Raw genomic sequence first — 24,221 nt, 5'->3', positions numbered from 1 at the left:
AAAAAAGATATTATGGAAACACTGAATTTTGCATACTGATAGTGTAGCTAACAATGACCGCAAGATGTAAATTTACATTAAGAATTTATTTGGGGCCGGGCGCAGTGGCTCAAGCCTGTAATCCCAGCACTTTGGGAGGCCGAGGCGGGTGGATCACGAGGTCAGGAGATCGAGACCATCCCTGGCTAACATGGTGAAACCCCGTCTCTACTAAAAATACAAAAAACTAGCCGGGCGTGGTGGCGGGCGCCTGTAGTCCCAGCTACTCAGAGGCTGAGGCAGGAGAATGGCGTGAACCCAGGAGGCGGAGCTTGCAGTGAGCCGAGATCGCGCCACTGCACCCCAGCCTGGGCGACACAGCGAGACTCCGTCTCAAAAAAAAAAAAAAAAAAAGAATTTATTTGGAACCAGGCGCAGTGGCTCACATCTGTAATCCCAGCACTTGGTGATGCGAAGATTGCTTGAGCCCAGAAGTTCATTTAAAAATAAAAATAAATTCATTTGGAAAACTCTGATGATCTAGTAAAACATTTCACAGAGGATCTTTCATATATAAAATCATGCATATAGATATGATACATATTAATCCCAAACTAAATGTTATCAAAATAATAAATCTAAGACTAAACATTTAGTATCATCAAAGAAATACTATGAGAATATCATTATCTTCTATTTCATACAAAAGTGCACTGACTTCCAGAGAACAAATTCTGCTAAACTTTATGAATTAAAAGTAGAATTCAAACAGCTTGGGAGGAATAATTCTCATCTTGCAGATTTGTTTAACACTAGTTATTGACTGTAAAACATGGCTTTACTAACTGGCACCCTGCTATCCGATTAACTTATATGAAGCAGTCCTTAAAATTTTTGACAATTCACATACACTGCCAGGGGCGGTGGCTCACACCTATAATCCCAACACTTTGGGAGGCCAAGGCGGGTGGATCATTTGAGGTCAGGAGTTGGAACCAGCCTGGTCAACATGGTGAAAGTCCATCTCTAGTAAAAGTACAAAAATTAGCCAGGTGTGGTGGCGGGCACCTATAATCCCAGCTACTCAGGAGGCTGAGGCAGAAGAATTGCTTGAGCCCAAGAAGCGGAGGTTGCAGTGAGCAGAGTCACGCCATTGCACTCCAGGACGACAGAGCAAGACTCTGTCTTTAAAAAAAAAAAAAAAACAAAAACCAACAAAGCAAAACAAAACAAAACAAAAAAACATATACTGACAAACTTTATGGATTCAGACTGTGGAAACATGAAGCTGAAAATGAGTCACTAAGTGAGTCAGTGCTATCGTCTGAATTCAAAAAGAGAATCATTAAAAGTAGGTAGAAGGGGGAAGAGGTAGAGCAACTTCTGTGTAAACCTGCAGAAAGGCTTCATTATTTTATTCAAAATCCATCCAGGTCACACACTGTAATCCCAGCACTCTGGGAGGTAGTGATGGGTGGATCACTTGAGGTTAGGAGTTTGAGACCAGCCTGGCCAACTTGTTGACACCCCATCTCTACTAAAAATAAAAAATAAAAAATAAAATTAGCCAGGCATGGTGGCAAGCGCCTGTAGTCTCACCTACTAGGGAGGCTGAGGCACAAGATTCACTTGAACCCGGGAGGCGGAGGTTGCAGTGAGCCGAATCATGCCACTGCACTCCAGCCTGGGGGCTGAGCAAGACTCCACCTAAAAAACAAAAAATCCAATTTGTCCCAGAAAATATAAGCATTACTTGTGTCAATCAGAGAAAAAGAAGAGCACTTCCATTTTATGAATGATTGCCTCTTTGAAATACAACTTAAGAAGATACAATTATTTAAGTTCTAAAGAAGATACAATTATTTAAGTTCTAATTACATGTGAGAGAGGAGCTCCTGAGAGTCAGAGGAAAAGGGCAACAAATATTCCTCTGCCTTTTGCTAATATGCCTATATAGGCAGTTTCTCATCATTAACAATGACCAATAATTTGACAGGATCATCAATTTTAAATCTTGACCAGGAATTGCTTGAAAGTATTTCATGCAGAAAACCTCCTTTTTTTTTTTTTTGAGACGGAGTCTCGCTCTGTCGCCCAGGCTGGAGTGCAGTGGCGCCATCTCAGCTCACTGCAAGCTCCGCCTCCCGGGCTCAGGTCATTCTCCGGGCTCAGGTCATTCTCCGGGCTCAGGTCATTCTCCCGTCTCAGCCTCCCGTAAAAGACCTTTATTAAAAAGTTATGTTTATTGAAGCAAGCTCAATCTTTTTTTTTTTTTCTTCTTTCTTGAGACAGAGTCTCGCTCTGTCGCCCAGGCTGGAGTGCAGTGGCCGGATCTCAGCTCACTGCAAGCTCCGCCTCCCGGGTTCACTCCATTCTCCTGCCTCAGCCTCCGAGTACCTGGGACTACAAGCGCCCGCCACCGTGCCCGGTTAATTTTTGTATTTTTAGTAGAGATGGGGTTTCACCGTGTTAGCCACGATGGTCTCGATCTCCTGACCTCGTGATCCGCCCGCCTCGGCCTCCCAAAGTGCTGGAATTACAAGCGTGAGCCACCACGCCCGGCCTCAATCCTATTTTTTTAAAACATCTGGACCAGGCATGGTGGCTCACTCGTGTAATCCCAGCACTCTGGGAGGCCGAGGTGGGCAGATCACCTTGAGGTCAGGAGTTAGAGACCGGCTTGGCCAACATGGTAAAACCCCTTCTCTACTAAAACTACAACAATTAGCTGGGCCTGGAAGCAGGCACCTGTAATCCTAGCTACTTGGAAAGGTGATGCAGGAGAATCGCTTCAACCCGGGAGGCAGAGGTTGCAGAGAGCTAAGATCGCACCACAGCATTCCAGCCTGGGTGACAGAGTAAGACTCTGTCTCAAAAAATAAAAAATAAATAAATAAAAATAAAACATCTGGAAGTGTTATACACATTCAGTACACAATATCTTCCCTAACACCGTGTTTTCTAAAAATATAACTTCATTAAAAAGAAACTTAAAATTTTTTCACCCTGATAGGTGCCCTTATCTCCCCATGAAGTTTTCTCCAGTGTTCCATACAAACATGACTAACATTTTCAATCTGTGCCATGAGATGACAGGAGTTGGGAAACACTGAAACTACCCTGTTCTCACTGTCTAAAACCATTTGTTGAGTAAGTGTACAGCTCTAAATTGAAAAATCAAATGTACAAAAAAAAAAATACTGGCCAGGCACAATGACTCACACCTGTAATTCCAGCACTTTGGGAAGCTGAGGCAGGACGATCACTTCAGCCCAGGAGTTTGAGACCAGCCTGGACAATATAGCAAGACCCCATCTCTACAAAAAAATTAAAAAATTAGCTGAGCATGGTGGTGAATGCCTGTGGTCCCAGCTACTCAGAAGGCTGAGGCAGGAGAATCACTTAAGCCCAGGAATTCGAGGCTGCAGTGAGTTATGATCACACTAACTGCCTGGGCAAAAAAGCAAGACCCCGTCTCAAAAATGACTGACAGACAGACAGCAAAAAGAATCATACATGTTCATAGAATTTATGTACTAAATCAACTTTAAAGCTGCATTCAGCAAAGATAATAATCAAATAAATATTCCAAGTTCCTTATACCAACAGCAAGTTAGAATCCAAAAATGTCATCAATGGAATCACCAAAATCTCTTAAATTCTAGGAAAATAAGCCACTCTTCAAACAAATTCTAATATCTAGTAAAAAGTAGCATACATGATCTGCTCTGAAAAAGTCATGTGTGTTCACGTCTTATAAAAACATATGCGTTAAGGCCAAGCGCAGTGGCTCACACCTGTAATCCTAGCACTTCGGGAGGCCAAGGTGGGCTGATCACTTGAGGTCAGAAGTTCGAGACCAGCCTGGCCAACATGGTGAAACCCCATCTCTACTGAAAATATAAACGCTAGCTGGGTGTGGTGGTGGGCACCTGTAATCCCAGCTACTAGGGAGGCTGATGTGTAAGAATCGCTTGAACCTGGGAGGCGGAGGTTGCAGTGAGCCAAGATCATGTACTCCACTCTGGGCAACAGAGCAAGACTCCGTCTCAAAAAAGAAACATATATATATTGCGATAAAACAAAAGAATTTTAAACATAATACTCCTGAGGAAAGAGAATCACTTGAACCTGGAAGATGGAGGTTGCAGTGAGCCAAGATCGTGCCACTGCACTCCAGCCTGGGAGAGACAGCGAGACTCCATTTCACAAAAACAACAACAACAACAAAAACATATGAGTTAAAGAGAAACCTAGGATATTCTCATTCTAAAAGGAATAAGAAGAGTTCTATCCATTTTTACAGATAAATAAATAAATTACATGATAATCTAAATGATTTATTGTATTAAATGACCGGACAATCTAACTCCAACATATGTTTAATCTTTATTTGGCTAATAACACAAATGGTTTTATTACTTTCAAACATTTATTTAAGCCCACAAAGTTTGTAAATGACACCTCTGAAATATCCAGATTTTTATCCTTACACAAACTGATATATCAAAGCCCAATTGTTATGAGCTCTGCTAGAGAATCTAATGCAGATTACACTATTTATTATGTTTCAGAAAGCAGTTTTCCTTAATCATCCTTTATACTGGGATGCTATGCAATTAGAATTCCAGAGAATGCTTAAAAAAAAAAAAAAAAGCATTTTATATAACTAGGCTTTTCCTGCATTCTAACAAATGGCTCTGAGAACAAATTTAAATCTTATAATAAATTTTTAATAATGAAAAGTCATCTAGTAAATCCCCTTCATTTTATAGAAGAAGAATGTAAATCTTTTTTTTTTTTTTTTGGAGACATGGTCTCACTGTGTTTCAGGCTGCAGTACAGTGGTGCGATCATAGCTCACTGTGACCCCAACTTCCCAGGCTCAAGTGATCCTCACACCTCAGCCTCCTGAGTAGCTGGGACTACAGACGTAAGCCACCACACCCAACTAATTTTTCTATTTCTTGTAGACACCAAGTTTCGCCATGTTGCCCAGACTGGTCTCTAATGGGGCTCGAGCAATCAAACCACCTCAGCCTCCCAAAGTGCTGGGATTACAGGTATGAGCCCCCACGCCCAGCCTACAGAGGAGGAATGTGAATCTCAGAAAAATTAAATGACTTCCCTAGAATGAGAATTATGTAACTACCGGGAGTGTAACAGTAAACAAGGTAAGTGTTATCCCTAGCCATAGTCTAATTAAAGTGAAGTATAACCGGGCTATGATGAGGGAAGAACTTTTGCCACAAATATAGGAATTCTAGTTCAAGTGACACAAGTCATTCCTACTGAAAGAAATTTAAAGTATTGGTTACAAAACAACAAAAAGGCCAGATAGAATAGATGGTATATTAACTATAAAAAGAAGAAAATTAAAAGGAAGTAAACCAAGGACTCACAATTTCATTTTTATATCTATTAAAAGGAAAATTTCTGAGATGCTGTCAAAAAGAATAAAAGAATAAAATACACAGTGGACTTCTGGGTATAGTGTTAGACAAAAAGTTCTTCTTGTATAGAAACATGTATGTAAACACAAACAAGCTGACCAACATGCAGCCTTCAGACCTCCAGGCAGACGGACAAAGAGTGATTTTTTTCTTAGTATACAAATTATCTTTTTAAAGCAACGAGTTTTATAGTCAACAGAGAGTATGAGGTTTCTCAAGTATAAGGAATAGCCAAAAAAAAAAAGAGGGAGGAAGGAAGGGAGGAAGGGAGGTGGAGGAAGGGAGGAAGCAAGAAGAGAGAAAGAAAAGTGAGAAAAGTGGAATCTGCACAGGTTTCAGGAGTGTAGGTGCACACTAAGATTAAGAGCACTGGTATTAAAAAGACCAATCTCGGCTGGGTGCAATGGCTGACGCCTGTAATCCCAGCACTTTGGGAGGCCAAGGCAGGCGGATCACAAGGTCAAGAGATCGAGACCATCCTGGCCAACATGTTGAAACCCCAACTCTACTAAAAATACAAAAAATTAGCTGGGCATGGTGGCGGGCGCCTGTAGTCCCAGCTACTCCAGAGGCTGAGACAGAAGAATCCCTTGAACCCAGGAGGCAGAGGTTGCCGTGAGCCGAGATTGCGCCGCTGCACTCCAGCCTGTCAACAGAGCGAGACTCCGTCTCAAAACAAAACACAACAAAACAAAGACCAATCTCTATTCCTCCAAAGGAAACAATACATATATACCTTGCTTCAAGGCCAGGTGCAGTGGCTCACGCCTGTAATCCCAACACTTTGGAAGGCCAAGGCGGGTGGATCACTTTAGGCCAGGAGTTTGAGACTAGCCTGGCCAACATGCCAAAACCCCGTCTCTACTAAAAGTACAAAAATTAGCCAGGCACGGTGATGCATGCCTATAGTCCCAGCAACTTGGGAGGCTGAAGCACGAGAATCACCCGAACTCGGGAGGCGGAGGCTGCATCGAGCCGAGATCGCCTGGGAGACACAGCCAGACTCTGTCTCAAAAAAAAAAAAAATTATTTGCCAAAAGTTTATCTTAATCATAACTTTTCACATATAAAACCATAACAAAGAGCAAGGTATTATTATATAAAGAAACAGCGTAAGATTTACTGCTGTAAGGAGAGGAGTATTTCAAAGGATAATAAATTATAGAGAAAACATTTAGTCTATTATGTCAATTTAAAGTCAATCACTTATATCAACAGGAAAAAAAAACTTTCTTACTAAATTACATTTGGTTTAAAGAGAAATCAAATATACCAAACACTGCCATCTAAATTCAACAGAAGGCAAAAAGAAAACTATTATGTGGTCAAATGGTGTCAAATACTAGAGCTAAAACCATAAAACTCTTAGAAGAAAACGTAAGGGTAAATTTTTATGACCTTGAATTTGGCAATGAATTCCCTCACACATAACACCAAAAACACAAACAATAAAAGACAGAGTAGAGAAACTGAACTTCAGACTTCATCAAAACTAAAAACTTTTGTGTGTCAAAGGATATTTTCATGAAAGTAAAAAAGAAAACCTACAAAATGAGAGAAAATATTTGTATAACATATACTGGTAAGGGTTTAATATCCAAACTATGTAAAACAAGTATAAGTCAACAACAACAATAACAAAAAAGCCCAATTAAATAACTGACAAAGAGACTGGGTGCAGTGGCTCACACCTGTAATCCCAGTGCTTTGGAGGCTGAGGCGGGAGGATGAGTTGAGCCCAGGAGTTGAGGACTAGCCTGGGCAAAAGAACAAGACCTCACCTCTACCAAAAAAAAAAAAAAAAAAAATTAGCCTGGCATGGTGGCACACGCCTGTAGTCCTAGCTAACTCGGAGGGTACAGCAGGAGGATCACTTAAGCCTAGGAGTTCCAGGCTGTAGTGAGGTATGACTGTGCCACTGTACTCCAGCCTGGGTGACGGAGTGAGACCCTATTTCTAAATAAATAAAGGACTTCAATAAACAACAATGCTAACAATGATAGAAGATACACAAGAAACCAGTAAGCACATAAAAGATACTCAACTGCATGAGTCATTAGAGAAATGCAAATCAAAACTACAATGAGATACCACTTCACACCTACTAGGATGGTTATAATTTTTTTAAAAAAAAATTGAAAATAACAAGTGACGATAACAATGCGGAGAACTTGGAACACTCAAACACTACTGGTGGAAATGTAAAATGGTACCGTCTCTGTAGAAAACAGTTTGGCAGTTTCTCAAAAAGTTAAACATAGAATTACCACATGACCCAGTAATTCTACACCGAGGTACATGCCCAAAAGAACTGAAAACAGTCACTCAAGCAGATACTTGTACATGTCAATATTGGTATAGCTAAAATTTGAACTGCAATTAAAATAAACGTTGTCATATTACTTCATCCTAAATATGCTAACCAACAAAAAAATTAAGAAAATCAAATTAAGAACCAAAAACAAGCAGATTTTATGAAGATTATAAGTATTGATATTCTTAGTACAGACAGCGGCTAATAAATTTTAAAGCACTGATTAAATAATTATACAACAGCCATATCAATTAAGCTTTTTTAAAAATGTAAGAAACATACAGCTTATAAGCTGTGATTTTTGCAGTAAACTTTCATAAACTTTGTAAAGGAATTTTGTACATTCCCAAAGTAATATATATCCCTCATTCTTGAAGGATAAATGTCCACAAATCTTAAATGCACATATAAATAGCTCAAAGAATATAGCACTCTTTAATATTGGTCATTGTTTAGATAAAGGGGATATATTGGTAAGTATCTAAAAAGAAATAGCTACATTTAAAATGACTTTTGCTTCTTTATTCTTAAATACATGCTTAAAAATTTTTAAAACCACAACTTAAACAGAAAAAAAATTAACTTTTGGGGGTATGTCCTTCAATGATATTAAGTTCACTATATTAGAATGGAAAATAATACTCTTATTCTCTTCTTTCACACGCACACACACTCACAAATACACACACAGTGTACGTTTTAGATTCACCCAACTAAAAAGCTGATGACGAATCAAAGCCATGTAATTCACTTTTAGTCATTTCATAAAATATTGCGACTCAAGAAAAATACTAAAATGTTAATACGGTCATAGTTAACACCTACTTACTGACACTTACTGTGTGAAAATTTATCATTTCTTGAAGACTGTCGGAAAACTTGGTCAAACTTGTCTATGAGAAAGAAATCAAAAGAAAACCAAATCATTTAAGAGCCATTTAAATAGGTCACAAAAATGTGACCTCAGCATTTCTGACAGATCAAGTTACACTGTAAACAGTAACATTTATTTCCAGGGACAATCTCACTACCTCACAGGTACACTCTGCAGAGGTCAAGTCTACATGTGGTAACAAATAAAACCCTAAAAATGTGAAAGAATTAGTACTGCCCCTTCAATAGTATTATGCTACCAATAGAAATGGCAAATATAAACCTAAGGTAAAACTGTTTTGAGTGTATCAAGATGACCCATGTAGGCATCTAGGATCAAATAATCATCAAACTACAATCATTTCTTCACCAGTTATTATTTCTCATGAAAGAAATATAACACCACACAGCATACCAAGGGATCTAAGGTAACCCGGCATAAGCTGGCTAACCAGTACCTATACAGCCGCCATACATAGAGTTAGACACTACACTCAGGTTAAGGCCCTCTGCGTGCCCCTATAAGCAGCTACTAGGAGGCATGATCTTGATCTTCCTGCTCAGGCCCTCTGACAGGTGCTTCAGCTCACCTAGCAGCAAGTAAACTTAGTAAACTAAACAAAATAATAAGAAACTAGGTGAGAAGAGCCATGCTAGATAATGCGCAATGCAAATAAACCATCAACTTCTATCGTAGAAAACAGAATTATACAAGACAGCACCAAGGGGTGATCGCTTTTCTACTTCTAAGTATCACCATAACTAAATAAGGTAGACGAATGCACAATTCCTTAATGTCTTATTGCTTTTTTTTTTTTTCATTTTTAACTGTAATTTCAGTAATACTAACCTCCACTACAGCATCGTTACTAGAATACTGAGCCAGGTCTCGAATCCCATTCATGAACTGTTTATTTGCAACACAAAAGGCTTTTCCAGTGTCAATCATTGCAATACAAAGCTTCACAAGCTGAAAAAGAAAAAAATATTCATCAGGTTGAAGATAATTTTACAAATTACTTAGCTGAACAAGTGCAGGCAGTAACTATATGAGGTGACCTAGTTAAGTTCAATTTGTTTCATCAATAAACTCAAAACAGACTAATTGAAAAGTATTCTTTTTTCCTTTGGCTTATAAAGTAAATCCATAGCAGAGTTGTACCAAAGAAGTTGACCTTTTAGGATCCAGAGGTTGTGTGATAACAATAACAAAAGTACGTTGGAGGAAAGGTAAGTAAACTAGTATGATAGCTTACTGATCATTTCAACGTTAGTCTATCAAAGCAGATGTCTAAAGTGATTGATCAACCATGTACTCAAAAAAAAAAAAATTTCTCTAATACCCATTGTTCCAGGCATCGTCTACGCCTTCGTACTGGGCTCTTCTCTTTCTTTCATCTTTCTCTTTCTCTCTCTCCTCCTTCTTTTCATTCCCTTTATCCCTCCATCTCCCTATTCTTCCATTCCTTCTTTCCTTCTTTCTCTTCTTTCTTTCAGGCACAGAACTTTTTTTTTTTTTTTACCAAAATCTTGGGTAAATGTCAAATATTAAAAAACAGATGAAAGTGAAACTGTTGTAGAGAAAGGAGAGAAAAGTACTGAGGGGATGGAGAGGGGGGTCACCAAGAAGAGGAAAAAGAGCCAAGAAAAACTTTAGAAAACCCCTGAAGGATCTCAAGAGTATAAATCAAAACTGCTGCCCTAAGACCTAGGGGAACAGAAATTGAAAGCATAATCTCTGCTCTCAAAAACTCTAATTCTATAATTCTAACAAGTAGATAAATTCTATAGAGCACAAACACAACTACTATGACAAAACTATGCATGAAAGAAAAAAGGAAGAACATCTAACCAGGGCTGTGGGGACCAGGGCAAGATTCCTAGAAAAGGCAACAGAAGATATTGCTATACTCTTACGGGCTTTTGATTTATCAGTGTGCATCCAAGAGGGGAGGTATAAAATATGTAGCATTTCCCAAAAAGAATTCGTGTGAGAGGAAGCATTATTATATGATCAACGTTCCACAAAACCCACTGTGAGAAATGCTGGCACAGATGTCTTTTAAATCGTTTGCTATTTACAATATAAAATAAAATGTCTTGCCAGAAAAACTGATTCTAAAGTTCATATGGAGTAACCGCTATGCAAGAAGAGCAAAAAAAAAATATTTGAAGAAGAGTAATAAGGTAGGAACATTAGTACAATATGATATTAAAATATATCATAAAAGGAAAGTAAATAAAAGTCTGGTAGTAAATGCAAATAGACAAACTGATAATGTAAGAGAATACACAGTCAAAAAAAACAGATACAAATATGCCATATTTGATTAAAGTAATATTCCAGCCAGTGGGGGAAAAGTTATCTGATAAATGATATTAGGGACACTGGATAGTCAACTGAAGGCAATAAAAAAAGAAATTAAATTGTATTACAGACCCCCAAGTTAATTACAGATAAAGATTTAAACATAAAAACAAAATCAGAAATCAAAGAGAAAACAGAAGCTTTTTCTTTATTTTTCAATAATCTCAAAGTGGGAAGTCTGAGAAGGATGCAAAGCTCAAATACTATGGAAAAAAAAAAACAAACTGATCGATCCAATTATATAAGACATTCCTATAAGGAAAAAACAAACACAGTCAAAAAAAATAACATAGGAAAACAATATTAAGATAAATCACAAAGGACAAATTTCCCTACCATAAGAAAGGGTATATAAATTATTTTGAAAATCCAACTATTCACTAGAAAAAATGGGTAACATACATGCAGAGATAATTATCCCCCCCAAAAAAAGAAACACATGTGTCTTAAACGCATGAAAAGATATTCATTCTCACTCATAATAAAAGAAAGAGAAATTACTTTTTTTTTTTTTTTAACTAACGGCAAAGATCAAAAAGTTTGATAGCATGCTGTTTTAAAGAGGGTAGGTATGGGGAAATAGTCACTCTCACGCACCCTTGTTGGTAGGAGTGTAAATTAGTACAATATCTACAGAAGGCAGTTTAGCAAGAGCTATCAAAATTTAAAACACACATACCTTCTAACTTCGCAATTTCACTTTTTAAAATGTATTATACAACTATATTTTACAGATAGCCATATGACCCATGTAAAGTTATTCACTGCAGTCACAGTAAAATATTGGTAGCAAGCTAAGTGTCCATCAGTGGACAGCTAAATAAATTACGATATATCCATTCAAGGTAATACAATTCAACCATTTTTTTTTTTAATGAGACAGCTCTATAATAACAAATAACATCCATGATATATTAAGAGAAAAATCAAAATGTAGAACAGTGCTAAAATTTTTGTTGAAATGGGGACAGTCATTTGTACTGAAGAGTACAAATACTTTTATATGCGTAGAAAATTTTGTGAAAAGGCCAGGCACAGTGGTTCACACCCGTAATCCCAGAACTCTGGGAGGCCAAGGTGGGCAGATCACTCGAGGTCAGGAGTTCAAGACCAGCCTGGCCAACATGGCAAAACCCCATCTCTACTAAAAATACAAAAATTAGCCAGGCATGGTGGTGCGCACCTGTAGTCCCAGCTAGGCGGGAGGCTGAGGCAGGAGAATTGCCTGAACCCAGGAGGTGCAGTGAGCTGAGATCATGCCACTGTACTCCAGTCTCGGTGACAGAGCAAGGCTATCTCAAAAAAAAAAAAAGAGAATTGTGCAAGGGCACAAGAGAAACTAGTTCAGTGCATTCTTCTAGGAAAGAGATTAGAAAATGACTGATTTTCACTGGGTACACACTTTTTTACCTTCAAATTGTATACTACACAGGTCGTATTATGCAACAAATTAAATTAAAAAATAATTAAAAGTTTCCATAAAAACAAAGAGAGACAGGTTAATAGTAAAACATATGGTAAAAAACATAGGGTTCTCAGCTAAGTCTGCTTAGGTTCAACCTACTGTTAAACATCTAAGTGAGCCTGAATGACATTAACCTCAACAAACTTCCATTTCTTCTTCTGTATCATACGTAACAATGGTACCAAACCATATATGGTTACTAAAAAAAAAAGAGTAAGATAATGCACATAAAGATTCTTAGCACAGGCCAGTGGCTCATGCCTGTTAAGCCTAACACTTTGGGAGGCCAAGATGGGAGGATCTCTCGAGGCCAGGCATTTGAGACCAGCCTGGTCAACATGGCAAGACCCTATCTCTGTCTTTAAGAGAAAAAAAAAAAGATTCTTAGCACAAACTGTTACTGGCACATGGTAATTATTCAATAGAGATTTGTGCTTCCTTGTCAGAGGGGGAGGTTTTCTTATTGTTGCTTGCTTTTGTTTTGTTTTACTAAGAAACAAGCTTATTTAAAAAATAAATAAATAAACTTTATCAATTTAAGGTAGAGGTGGCAGAGAAGGGAAAGGAGAGAGATGCTAAAGCGAAGTCCTGAGGAGGTAGGCAGCTTGCAAATGCATAGAAAAAGGGCTACTTTTATCATTCAAAGAAGCAGAAAAACTAAAATGGTAAGAACAGAGCCTGTTAAACTTCTAGATTAGGACCAAGAAATAGGCATTTCCCACCAAGCAGAAGAAGAGACAAGGTCATCTGCTAAGAATGAAGAACAATGTGGCAAATCTTGAGGTCTTGAAGAGCCACTAACAGTAACAAGAAAGGAACCTGACTGAGTTTGGGGGAAACTGCTTTATATCAAGAATTCCAGGAATGTGTAGCACCATCAGTTGGTTTCACCAAACAGTTGTGTAACTTCCCCTGTAGGGTTTTGTAGGCCCGATATGGGACAAATAATATAGATGGTTAGACTTAAAATAGTGGAGAATTCTGCAGAGTAGGTGTTACGGAAGGGACATGAAAGTCTCTGAAGAGAAATAATGATGTAATAAAATTAAGAGTACTCTGAAAGGGATCATAGCAGCATTATTCACAACAGCCAAAAAAGAGAAACAACTCAAATGTCCATCAACTGATGAACAGAGAAACAAAATGAGGTACATCCATGCAATGATGCATTATCCAGCTATAACAACAAAGAACTGATATATGCTATAACACGGATGAATCTTAAAAACGTTATGCTAAGAGAAAGGAGCTAGTCACATAAGACCAAATATTGTATTATTCCATTTATTTGAAATGTTCAGAAAAGGCACCATGCCAGGGACAGAAAGTAGATTCTGTTGCCAGAAGATAGAGGGAGAGGAGAATTGGGAGTGAATGCTAATAGATATAGGGTTTCTTTCTGGGGTGAAAAATATTTTGGAATTAGATAGTGGTGATGGTTGTACAACACTGGGACTATACTAAAAACCATGAATCACACACTTTGAAACAGTGGATTTTATGTTAGGTTAATTTTATCTCAACTTTAATTACAAAAAAAGAGGAATACATTGAAGTGTATTTAAAAACTATCTGAGCAGCCATAAAAAAGAATGAGTTCATGTCCTTTGCAGACACATGGATGAAGCTGGAAACCATCATTCTCAGCAAACTAACACAGGAACAGAAAACCAAACACCACATGTTCTCACTCATAAGTAGGAGTTGAACAATGAGAACACATGGACAGAGGGAGGGGAACATCGCACAGCGGGGTCTTTCGGGGGTGCAGCAAGGGGAGGGAGAGCATTAGGACAAATGCATGCAGGACTTAAAACCTAGATGATGGGTTGATAGGTGCAGCAAACCACCATGGCACATATATACCTGTGTTACAAACCTGCACATTCTGCACATGTATCCCAGAACTTAAAGTAAAATTAAAAAAAAAAAAAAGTGATCTGAAATATCACAAGTGGATAGTGACAGACCAGAGATAGGGCTGAAGAACAGAAGCAGTAATGAGGCTGAGAACTGGAAGGACTGGAGACTCAAGTCAGAAAGTAGGATACCAGCATTCCAGATTTCAAAGATTAGAACCCTAGGTGATGAGGCACAGAACATAGCCATGAAATAGGTATCAGAAGTAGAACAGTGGTCACTATCACAGGAGTTACAGAGGAAAGGAAATTGTCATACAGCAGAACAACATATACACTGCGGCTATCCAGGAGGAAGGATGGACTTGGCAATGAAGAGGGAGGGAGGCAGAAAGAGAGAAGACTGAGATTTTGCCAGCTGTCAAAATACTTGATAACGCTGATAAATGAGATAATAACTGAATAAACCTACAAAGAGTCTAAGATTTTTACCTACAACAAGATTAAATGTCAAGTCCATCTAAACTATCAAACTAATATCCCTAATCCATTCAACAACTTTTTACTAAGCAATTACTATGTCATAGACACTTTGCCAGATGATAGGAATACAAACAACTTATCTGCTGACTATCTTTGAGTAACATACTCTCCGATTCTTGTTTTTTCATGTGCAAATTAGGGTATCCACTTTGCAATATTGCTATAATGGTAAGAAATAATATAAGTAAAACATAGGACTACTTTGCATACACTAAGTATACAAAACAAATAAGGGTTTTTTCTTTTTCTTTGGAAACGGGGTCTTGCTCCGTCACCCAGGCTGGAGTGCAGTGGCACACGCACGCACGCACGCACGCCACCACGCCAGGGGCACCATACCCAGCCAATTTTTGTATTTTTAGTAGAGTCAGGATTTCACCATATTAGCCAGGCTGATCTCGAACTCCTGACCTCAAGTACTTCGCCTGCCTCGGCCTCCCAAAGTGCTGGGATTACAGGTGTGAGCCACCACTCCGGGCCAGTTTTTTGCCTTTCTAAGGACAGTCTGTCTTCAAGGAGCTAACAATCTGTTGAAGAGACAGCATCATTGTTTACTTAGAATTTACCACATGCCAAGAACTGTGCTAAGTACTTTACATGTATTGTCTCACTTTAGTTTCATAATAACCCCACGAAATAGACACTCTTATTTTCCCCATTTTGGAGAGAAGAAACGGAGGCACAGAAAGGTTGAAGAGCTTGTCCAAGGCCATACTGCTAGTAAATGAGAGAGCCAGACTCAAACCCAGCAGCAGCTCCAGGCTTTGTGTTCTTAATACCAGGCTATGCTGCCCCCCAAAATTACAATATTGTAACAGCTTAAATCAAAGTACATGCACGAAATAATGCAACAGAAGAAAAAGAGCCAACACTTGGTAGTACTTGGCTGAGATTTAAAGAGTATCTGCTCAACGGGGAACAAGCATGCCAGTGAGACAATGCAACACATGCAGAAATTAAGTCTAGATGGCAACGATGATGCACTATGATGCTGTCAATGACAGAACACCAGAAAGAATGGATCAATAATTGAACTCAGTAGAGCAATGCCACTCGTAAAGCATTATTCACCAGAAAGAATGGAACTACTGGTGGCGTACATTATACGCAAAGCCAACAAGCTAGTTTAACCTGTCCCTGGCATGATTTACAATGATACTATAGGTGGAACTTGCCCCACAGGAAGCTATGCAATCATTAACCTAGACTTGGAGCAACCCCTCCACCACCCCCATTAGTCCTTCAATGCCACTACCTTCAATAACAACCATTTCCTCCTCTCAGCCTCTCTTCTCTATGCTAACTCCCCATAGTTTCTAAAATAAAAATAATAGTTAATAGATTAACAATTTGAGCTAGGCATGGTGGCTCATGCCTGTAATCCCAGCACTTTGGGAGGCCAAGGCAGGCAGATCACCTGAAGTTAGGAGTTCAAGGTCAGCCTGGCCAATATGGTGAAACCCTGTCTCTACTAAAAATACCAAAAAATTAGCCAGGCGTGGTAGCATGCTCCCGTAATCCCAGCTACTCAGGAGGCTAAGGCCGAAGAATTGCTTCAGCCTGGAAGGTGGAGGCTGCAGTGAGCCGAGATCACACCACTGCACTCCAGCCTGGGTGACACAGCAAGACTCCATTTCAAAAAAAAATTTTTTTTAATTTAAAAAAAAAAAGAATTTGGGAGAGGTACAGAAACCAGAGAAATATAAAAGTAACTATGGACCCTCAGTGGGAGGGAAAATAGGTGATATTTTTTAAGCTGTCAGGTTTCCATGTGTCCTTAGTAGCCCTTTGGGTAAGACAGACTCTAGAATGGGCTTATAGTTCTTAGTACTAAATGTCAATACTTCAATAACTTGTTTTAGATTTGAATCTTTTGGTTTGAAGATTCTAGCAGTGTGCCCTACCCCAAGTGAATAATACAAAGGAAAAAAGAATTCACTCATAACAGCAAAATAATCAGCAAAAACACTGTCAGTGGATTCTATCTGTTTAGGTATTTTAAACTCTGAGGTGTCCCACCACAGTGTTTCATATGATTTACATGCAGTTCTACCTTATTACATTACTCTTATTTCATGTATATTATATGTAACAATATATGTATTATTTTTGTATATATAAGTAATAAGATACCCTTCTTATACCACTCTGTGATTCTTCAAAAGGCCTTGCCCCTCTACATACTCTCTCATACATCTTCCATAACATCAAAACTATATTTTCTGTTTTCTACCTTAAGAGTTTAAAATTTTGTTTCAAAGAGTACTTGAAAATAAATGTAAAGCCTCAGGGTAAAAAAAAAATAAAATAAAAGAGTAATAAAAAGCCAGACATGTAATTTTTAAGTGGAAAACGAAGGAAGGCATTTTCAAATATCCTTATCCAAAATTAAAACATTAATTTTTGCAAAGACTTGCCTGGAGGCTAGCTAGCATTCCTCAGAACATCTCCCAGTGGCGTGTGCTCCCCCGGCACAGACCCTGAGGTGCAGGGTGCACAAGAAGAGCACTGAACTGATCATACAGACAGAGGGGGCCGGGTGCGGTGGCTCATGCCCGTAATCCCAGAACTTTGGGAGGCCAAAGCGGGCAGATTGCCTGAGTGCAGGAGTTTGAGACCAGCCTGGGCAACACAGTGAAATCCCATCTCTACTAAAATACAAAAAATTAGCCGGGCATAGCAGAATGAGCCTATAGTCCCAGCTACTAGGGAGGCTGAGGCAGGAGAAGTGCTTGAACCTGGGAGGTGGAGGTTGCAGTGAGCTGAGATCGTGCCACTGCACTCCAGCCGGGGTGACAAAGCAAGATTCTGTCCCAAAACAAAAAGAAAAGGGGTTCTAACCCTGGTCGTGCCTCTTCTACTCTGTGATTTGAAGCAAGTCCCCGTCACTTCCTCGGGCTTTGCTATCCTCATCTATAAAATGGGAATAATAACACTTGTCCTACCTACACTACAAGATTATTGTAAAAATTAAAAAGATACTACATATTACAGGGCTTTAAAAATTATAGAGTACTATACAAAAATAACTTCTCTCTAAACATCTAAAATTCTGACGTAATTTGTTTACATATAGAACTAATGCTGTTTTATATAGTTTCTAGACTATTTATATGATATAAAGATGTGTGTTTCATGGTTTCAGAACATTTGAAAACCTTCAGCTTCATGTATTTAATATCCTTGCTACTCAAAGTGTGGCCCATGGGCCAGCAGTCTGGGCGTCACCTGGGGTCCGGTTACAAATACAGAATCTCAGGTATCTCCAGCTACTGAGGCAGAATCTGTTTTTTCACAAGATGAGATCCCCAAGGGATACCTATGCAAAGTTTAGGCTTGAGAAGCACTACGTTACACAGCAATGCCATTTATAATAATCATTAAACTAGAAAATTATTTCCAGAAAAGGTATTTCAAATATATACATCTGATTTATCTCCAGAAATTTAAAGAGAAACATTTTAATGAGCAGCGGCTTCAGAAGTACATCTAAACAAATGGATCAGAAGCTGTCTTCTCATTCTACTACTTCTGCCTACTATATAGCAAACAACGTTTCTTGGACAGACTCAAAAAAAATCATCAATAATATAGATGGAGGAAATCAATGTACATTTATCCTTCCACAAAATATGACCATACCGATTACTAAGTATATTTTAAGCATTTCTGGCATTAGCTTAAAAATTGAATTAATATTTTAAACTGTATTTATATTTGAACGTGGTCACACCCAAATTTATACAATGGTCAGGTTATATATGAAATCCATTCAGCAACAAAAAAGAAAGATGTTTTTGGTAGAAAATACAGAAAAGGCTTCCCCCCCCCCCTTTTTTTTTTTTTTTGAGACGGAGTTTCACTCTTGTTGCCCAGGCTGGAGTGCAATGGCGCGATCTCAGCTCACAGCAACCTCCGCTTCCTCAGTTCAAGCGATTCTCCTGCCTCAGCCTCCCAAATAGCTGGGATTACAGGCATGCACCACCATGCCCGGCTAATTTTGTATTTTTTTAGTAGAGACAGGGTTTCTCCATGTTGGTCAGGCTGGTCTCGAACTCCCAACCTCAGGTGATCCGCCCGCCTCGACCTCCCAAAGTGCTGGGATTACAGGCATGAGCCACCACGCCCGGCCCCAGAAAAAGCTTCTAACAACATAAAGGATGTTTAATGAGCTTTGAAGTCAGACATGGATTCAAATTCCTGCTCTGGCACTTAGATTAGACTTTATACACAAGCTACTTAGTGTCTCTAGTCTTAACTTTCCTCATGTGTAAATCTGGGATAATAATAGCATTTACCCTCATAGAGATAAAAAGCTACCAGGCCGGGTGTGACGGCTCACGCCTGTAATCCCAGCATTTTGGGGGGCCGAGGCGGATGGATCACCTGAGGTAAGGAGTTTGAGACCAGCCTGGCCAACATGTTGAAACCCCGTCTCTACTAAAAACACAAAAAATTAGCTGGGCATGGTGGTGCACGCCTGTAATCCCAGCTACTTGGAAGACTGAGGCAGGAGAATCGTTTGAACCCAGGAGACAGGTTACAGTGAGCTGAGATCATGCCACTGCACTCCAGCCTGAGCAAGAGTGAGACTCTGTCTCCAAAAAATAAAAAAGGTACCCACTATTGTAGGTACTAATAGTTATTTATGGCAAACAAGAATCGATGTTTTAAAAAGCTAACCATGTAAAATTTACCTTATCAAGTTTTAGTTCCAATTCTGCCACATCACCTTCTACTTCTTCCAAAGCTGCCCTAGAAAAATTAAATATAAAATAAGTTATTTCATTTGTTCAAATGTATACTTTACTCTTGAAAAGTAACTCTAAATGAAAAGATAGATATGAATGCTTAAAAATTACACTTCACATGAAGTAATAATTACCTTGGAATTTAGTATAAATACTTCATCATCATGCAATACAACAGATAACACAATTATTGTTTAGGACAACGACAGAACACATTACGCTAATTTATACTCAAAGCATTAGTATTATTCCAATTAATAACACTAAATACAGCTATTTAGCATGCACTTTTTAAATAAATGAGAAATTTTAAAAGTTGAAGCGTACAAAGAATCAGATTTCTTGATAACAAAACACATGCAACCAAACTGCAAGGCATTGTCAGCAACCAAAAAGAAGAGCTTTTACTTTTAGAAATAGCTCAGAAAAATATCACCCTGTTTTGTTTCCAAAGTATTTTTTTAATCAGCACCTAACACTAATTTTAGTCTCTCTTCTTCTCCTAGCAATATAATTTTAATACAGAAAAATTAGCGAAGGTTAGATTATGAAAAATGCAGAAACTAAATAAGCCAAACACTTTATTGACAAAAGAGAGTACAATTATAATGCCAGTTAGCACTTCATATCACACTACAAGACAACATTTCAAAACTGGAAATCTGTCTGAAACAAAATAGTAGCAACTAAGTTTTTAGGGATGAAAACATTTTACACTCAAGAGTATGTATAACAAAATGTAATTCATCTACTTTAAGTCATTTAGGCCATTTTCATATATCTACTGGATAAACTAGCAATTCTCAAAGAGGTATTTTAAGACTTAACTAAATTTTTTTAAAGTTGGATAGTAATGGGGATTTACACTGAGTAAGATATTCTCAGGAGACAAGAGATAGAATAAAAACTATTTCCGGAACAAGCGTGGTGGCTCACACCTGTAATCCCAGCACTTTGGGAGGCTGAGGGGAAGGACTGCTTGGGCCCAGGAGTTAGAGACCAGCCTGAGACACACAGGAAGACCCTGTCTCTACAAAAAATAAAAAGATCAGCCAACCGTGGTGGCTCATGCCTGTAGTCCCAGCTACTCAGGAGGCTGAGTGGGAGGATCATTTGAGCCTGGGAGGTTGAGGCTTCAGTGCACTCCAGCCTAGGTGCCCCTGTCTCAAAATAAAACAAAAAACTCTATTTCCAGAACTCCCACTTCACCTCTGTGACACCTCTGAAATTCACCTTATCAGGCTTGTGATTCTGCTTCCCCATCGGGTAACATTTATTTTTAAGAAGTTTTAAAATCTCTAAAATAAGAAAATAACCACGAATTATTCAGTAAAGAAATGCCTATGATAAAATGAGATGCGCTAGCATACGACTGGGGAGAATGAAAGGTGCCGCACTCTCTAGCACAGAAACAGAAATACTTCTTCCTGACTAAAAACTTCTCATTCGCTTCAGCAAAGTTTTTCAAACTATGCACTGTCCCCTGAACCTAGAAAACATTTTTCATCCACATCAGTCCTCAGTCCCTTTACCTACTCATCATCTAAAACTTAATTTACACAAGAGAACAAATGTATGTGTATGAGGATATTCACTGTAACGGGTTAGAAACCTAGATGTGCAGCAATAGGAAATAATGTAAATAAAGTACGATATATCCCTACCATTATGTGAGGCAGAAGATTTTAAATGAGGTTGATCTATACTAATATGGAAATATGCACAGGATAGAGTATTATATGGGGGGGAAAAAGCAAGCTACAAAATTATATGCATAGCATAAGCTCAATTTGGGAGCATATTTATCAGTCTGCAAACTACAACTCTGAAGAATGGGAATTCGACAGCAGAAAGGATAAATAAGGATTTGCACTTTTTACTAAATTCTGGATTGTTTATTTTCAAGAACTATGCATTTTTAAGGAACTTTTAAAGCTAATAAAGGGGAAAAAGAAGTCCAAACACCACCTCCCCAATACATGGTCCTTTTGCAACCCCTCAACCACTCAAGCTGAATGGCATGCCCTCCCGTGCCCCTCCAGCACCTCACACACATTCCATCACTGTGCACCTCGCTCACCAGTCTCAGTTCCCCATATCAGTACAGACACACAAACAAAATGTTGAGCCAAGGGAGAAACTCACTAAGTACTCTAATTGTCAGATACCCTCTTCATTTACATTTTAATCTTTATTTATCTTTACTCAATCTTCCATTTCTTTCAAGCAAATTAGTTTTCTACTAAACAAATGGGTTGGTAGAAACTTTTTGTAACTTCTCCAATCTTATTTCACTGTGCAATTCTACTAATTCACTTTTGTGAAACAACACATTTAAAGAAAGGTAAGAGGCAAGGCAATGTGGCTCACGCCTGTAATCCCAGCACTTCGGGAGGCCCAGCCAGGCAGATCACTTGAGGTCAGGAGTTCTAGACTAGCCTGGCCAACAGAGTGAAACCCAGTCTCTACAAAAAATACAAAAAGTAGTGTCAGGCCAGGAGTTTGATACCAGCCTGGACAACAAAGCAAGTTCCAGTCTCTCAAAAAATTAAAAATAAAAAATGTCAGCTAGGTATGGTAGTGTGTGCCTGTAATCCCAGCTACTGGGGATTCTGAGGCAGGAGGATTGCTTGAGCCCAGGAGTTTCAAGTTACAGTGAGCTATGACTGCACCACTGCGTTCCTGCCTGGGCCACAGGGCAAGACCCCATCTCGTTTAAAAAACAAACTAAAAAACAGGGAGTGTAAAGACTAAATGAGTACTGTTCATATCATCAATCACAGTACATGACACAAGGAACAAAATCAATTCACAGATTCTTCCTCTCCTTTAGCTTACCACTGAGATGACTTCTATTCATTAATGAGATAGAACCATTCTGGGACATATGTTTAATAAACTAATAAGTGAAATAAAAGAATTTACACAACAATCTTTCAAATATTAAATGATAGATATTATTTCTCTGCAATCCTCCTAAATTCCTTTTTTTTTTTTTTTTTTTTTTTTTGAGACGGAGTCTCGCTCTGTGGCCCAGGCTGGAGTGCGGTGGCTGGATCTCGGCTCACTGCAAGCTCCGCCTCCCGGGTTCCCGCCATTCTCCTGCCTCAGCCTCCCGAGTAGCTGGGACTATAGGCGCCCGCCACCTCGCCTGGCTAGTTTTTTGTATTTTTTAGTAGAGACGGGGTTTCACCGGGTTAGCCAGGATGGTCTCGATCTCCTGACCTCGTGATCCACCCATCTCGGCCTCCCAAAGTGCTGGGATTACAGGCTTGAGCCACCGGGACCGGCCCCAAATTCTTACTAAGCATATAACTTTTATAAAAATGCAAGCTAATAAAGAGGCCAAAATTATAGACCCCTACCCTCCATAGCTTAAAATTTAATCTAAAAAAACCAAGTTATACACACATTAACAATGAAATAAAATATATGATTGAGCAGCAAAACAGAAAATAAGAAATAAAGCAGACAGATGTTAAGAGAAAGGGAAGAAAAGAGAAGACAATGAACAGTCACAAGGGTCAGCAAACAATTACCCAACAGCCAAGTTTGACCCATAACCTGTTTTTACAAAGTCCGTAAGCTAAAAATGGTTTTTACATTTTTAAGTGGCTGAACAATATTTTTAAAAAATAATATTTTGTGATGCATGAAAATTATATTAAACTCAAATTTCTGTTCCTCTAAAGTTTTAAGGAAGCAGAAATAAGTTAATTCACTTCCGTACTCTCTATGGCAGTTTTCACGCCATAATGGCATAGTTGAGTAGTTGCAAGAGAGACCATATGGCCTACAAAGCATAAAATAGTTACTATCTGGCCCTTTACAGAAAAAGTTTACTGACTATTATGAATGTCAAATATAAGAACATGAATGAAAATCTTTTCTCATATATGAAATACATAAAAGAAAATAAAATTTGGACTTAGCTCTAGCTGTCTGTACTCTAAGAAGCTGAATAAGCCCAGAATTCCGAAAAACAGATACCTTATTTGTAATAACAATATCTTCATTCTTTTATCTATTCATGCATCATAGTTTGTTATTGTCAACTGAGAAAATAGTTACCTCAAAACATAAAACTAGAAAAGAAGCCGGGGGCGGTGGCTCATGCCGGTAATCCCAGCACTTTGGGAGGCTGAAGTAGGTGGATCACGTAAGGTCAGGAGTTCAAGACCAGCCCAGCCAACATGGTGAAACCCCGTCTCTAATGAAAACACGAAAATTAGCTAGGCGTGCTGGCGGGCACCTGTAATCCCAGCTACTAGGGAGGCTGAGGCAGGAGAATCGCTTGAACCCAGGAGGCAGAGGTTGTGGTAAGCTGAGATCACGCCATTGCACTCCAGCCTGGACCATAAGAGCAAAACTCCATCTCAAAAAAAAAAAAAAAAAAAAACAAATAAGAAAACTAGAAGAGAAAAAAATCCAATAGCAAGTTTAACACCAAGACATGGCTATGAAATGAATGAGGCTCAAAAATAGAACTCTCTCCACTCAGATAACTGTATATCCTTGTTGTAGCAATAAACTTTTTAAGCTACTGTTTATAAAAGAGTATACATTAAAATAACTAGTATGTGTAATATGAGCATTACATTTTCTTTATAAAATTA

The 24,221-nt window shown here is 38.7% G+C and overlaps 1 protein-coding gene across 2 annotated transcripts in view; it reads right to left on the bottom strand.

The window, feature by feature from the left end:
- Positions 1 to 24,221, bottom strand: part of ACAP2 (ArfGAP with coiled-coil, ankyrin repeat and PH domains 2) — a 179,749-nt gene that overhangs the window by 100,864 nt on the left and 54,664 nt on the right. For both annotated transcript variants that reach the window (XM_077990624.1, NM_001261274.1), the window contains 3 exon segments: positions 19,552 to 19,609; positions 9,470 to 9,589; positions 8,586 to 8,639 (listed from right to left, as the gene is read on the bottom strand). In XM_077990624.1, coding sequence (XP_077846750.1) covers positions 8,586 to 8,639; positions 9,470 to 9,568 — 153 coding nt within the window. In that variant the 5' untranslated portion in view covers positions 9,569 to 9,589; positions 19,552 to 19,609.

This window comes from Macaca mulatta, chromosome 2 (genome assembly GCF_049350105.2).
Source record: "Macaca mulatta isolate MMU2019108-1 chromosome 2, T2T-MMU8v2.0, whole genome shotgun sequence".
Classification (NCBI taxonomy): domain Eukaryota; kingdom Metazoa; phylum Chordata; class Mammalia; order Primates; family Cercopithecidae; genus Macaca; species Macaca mulatta.
This window is presented reverse-complemented; position numbering and strand designations above follow the sequence as displayed.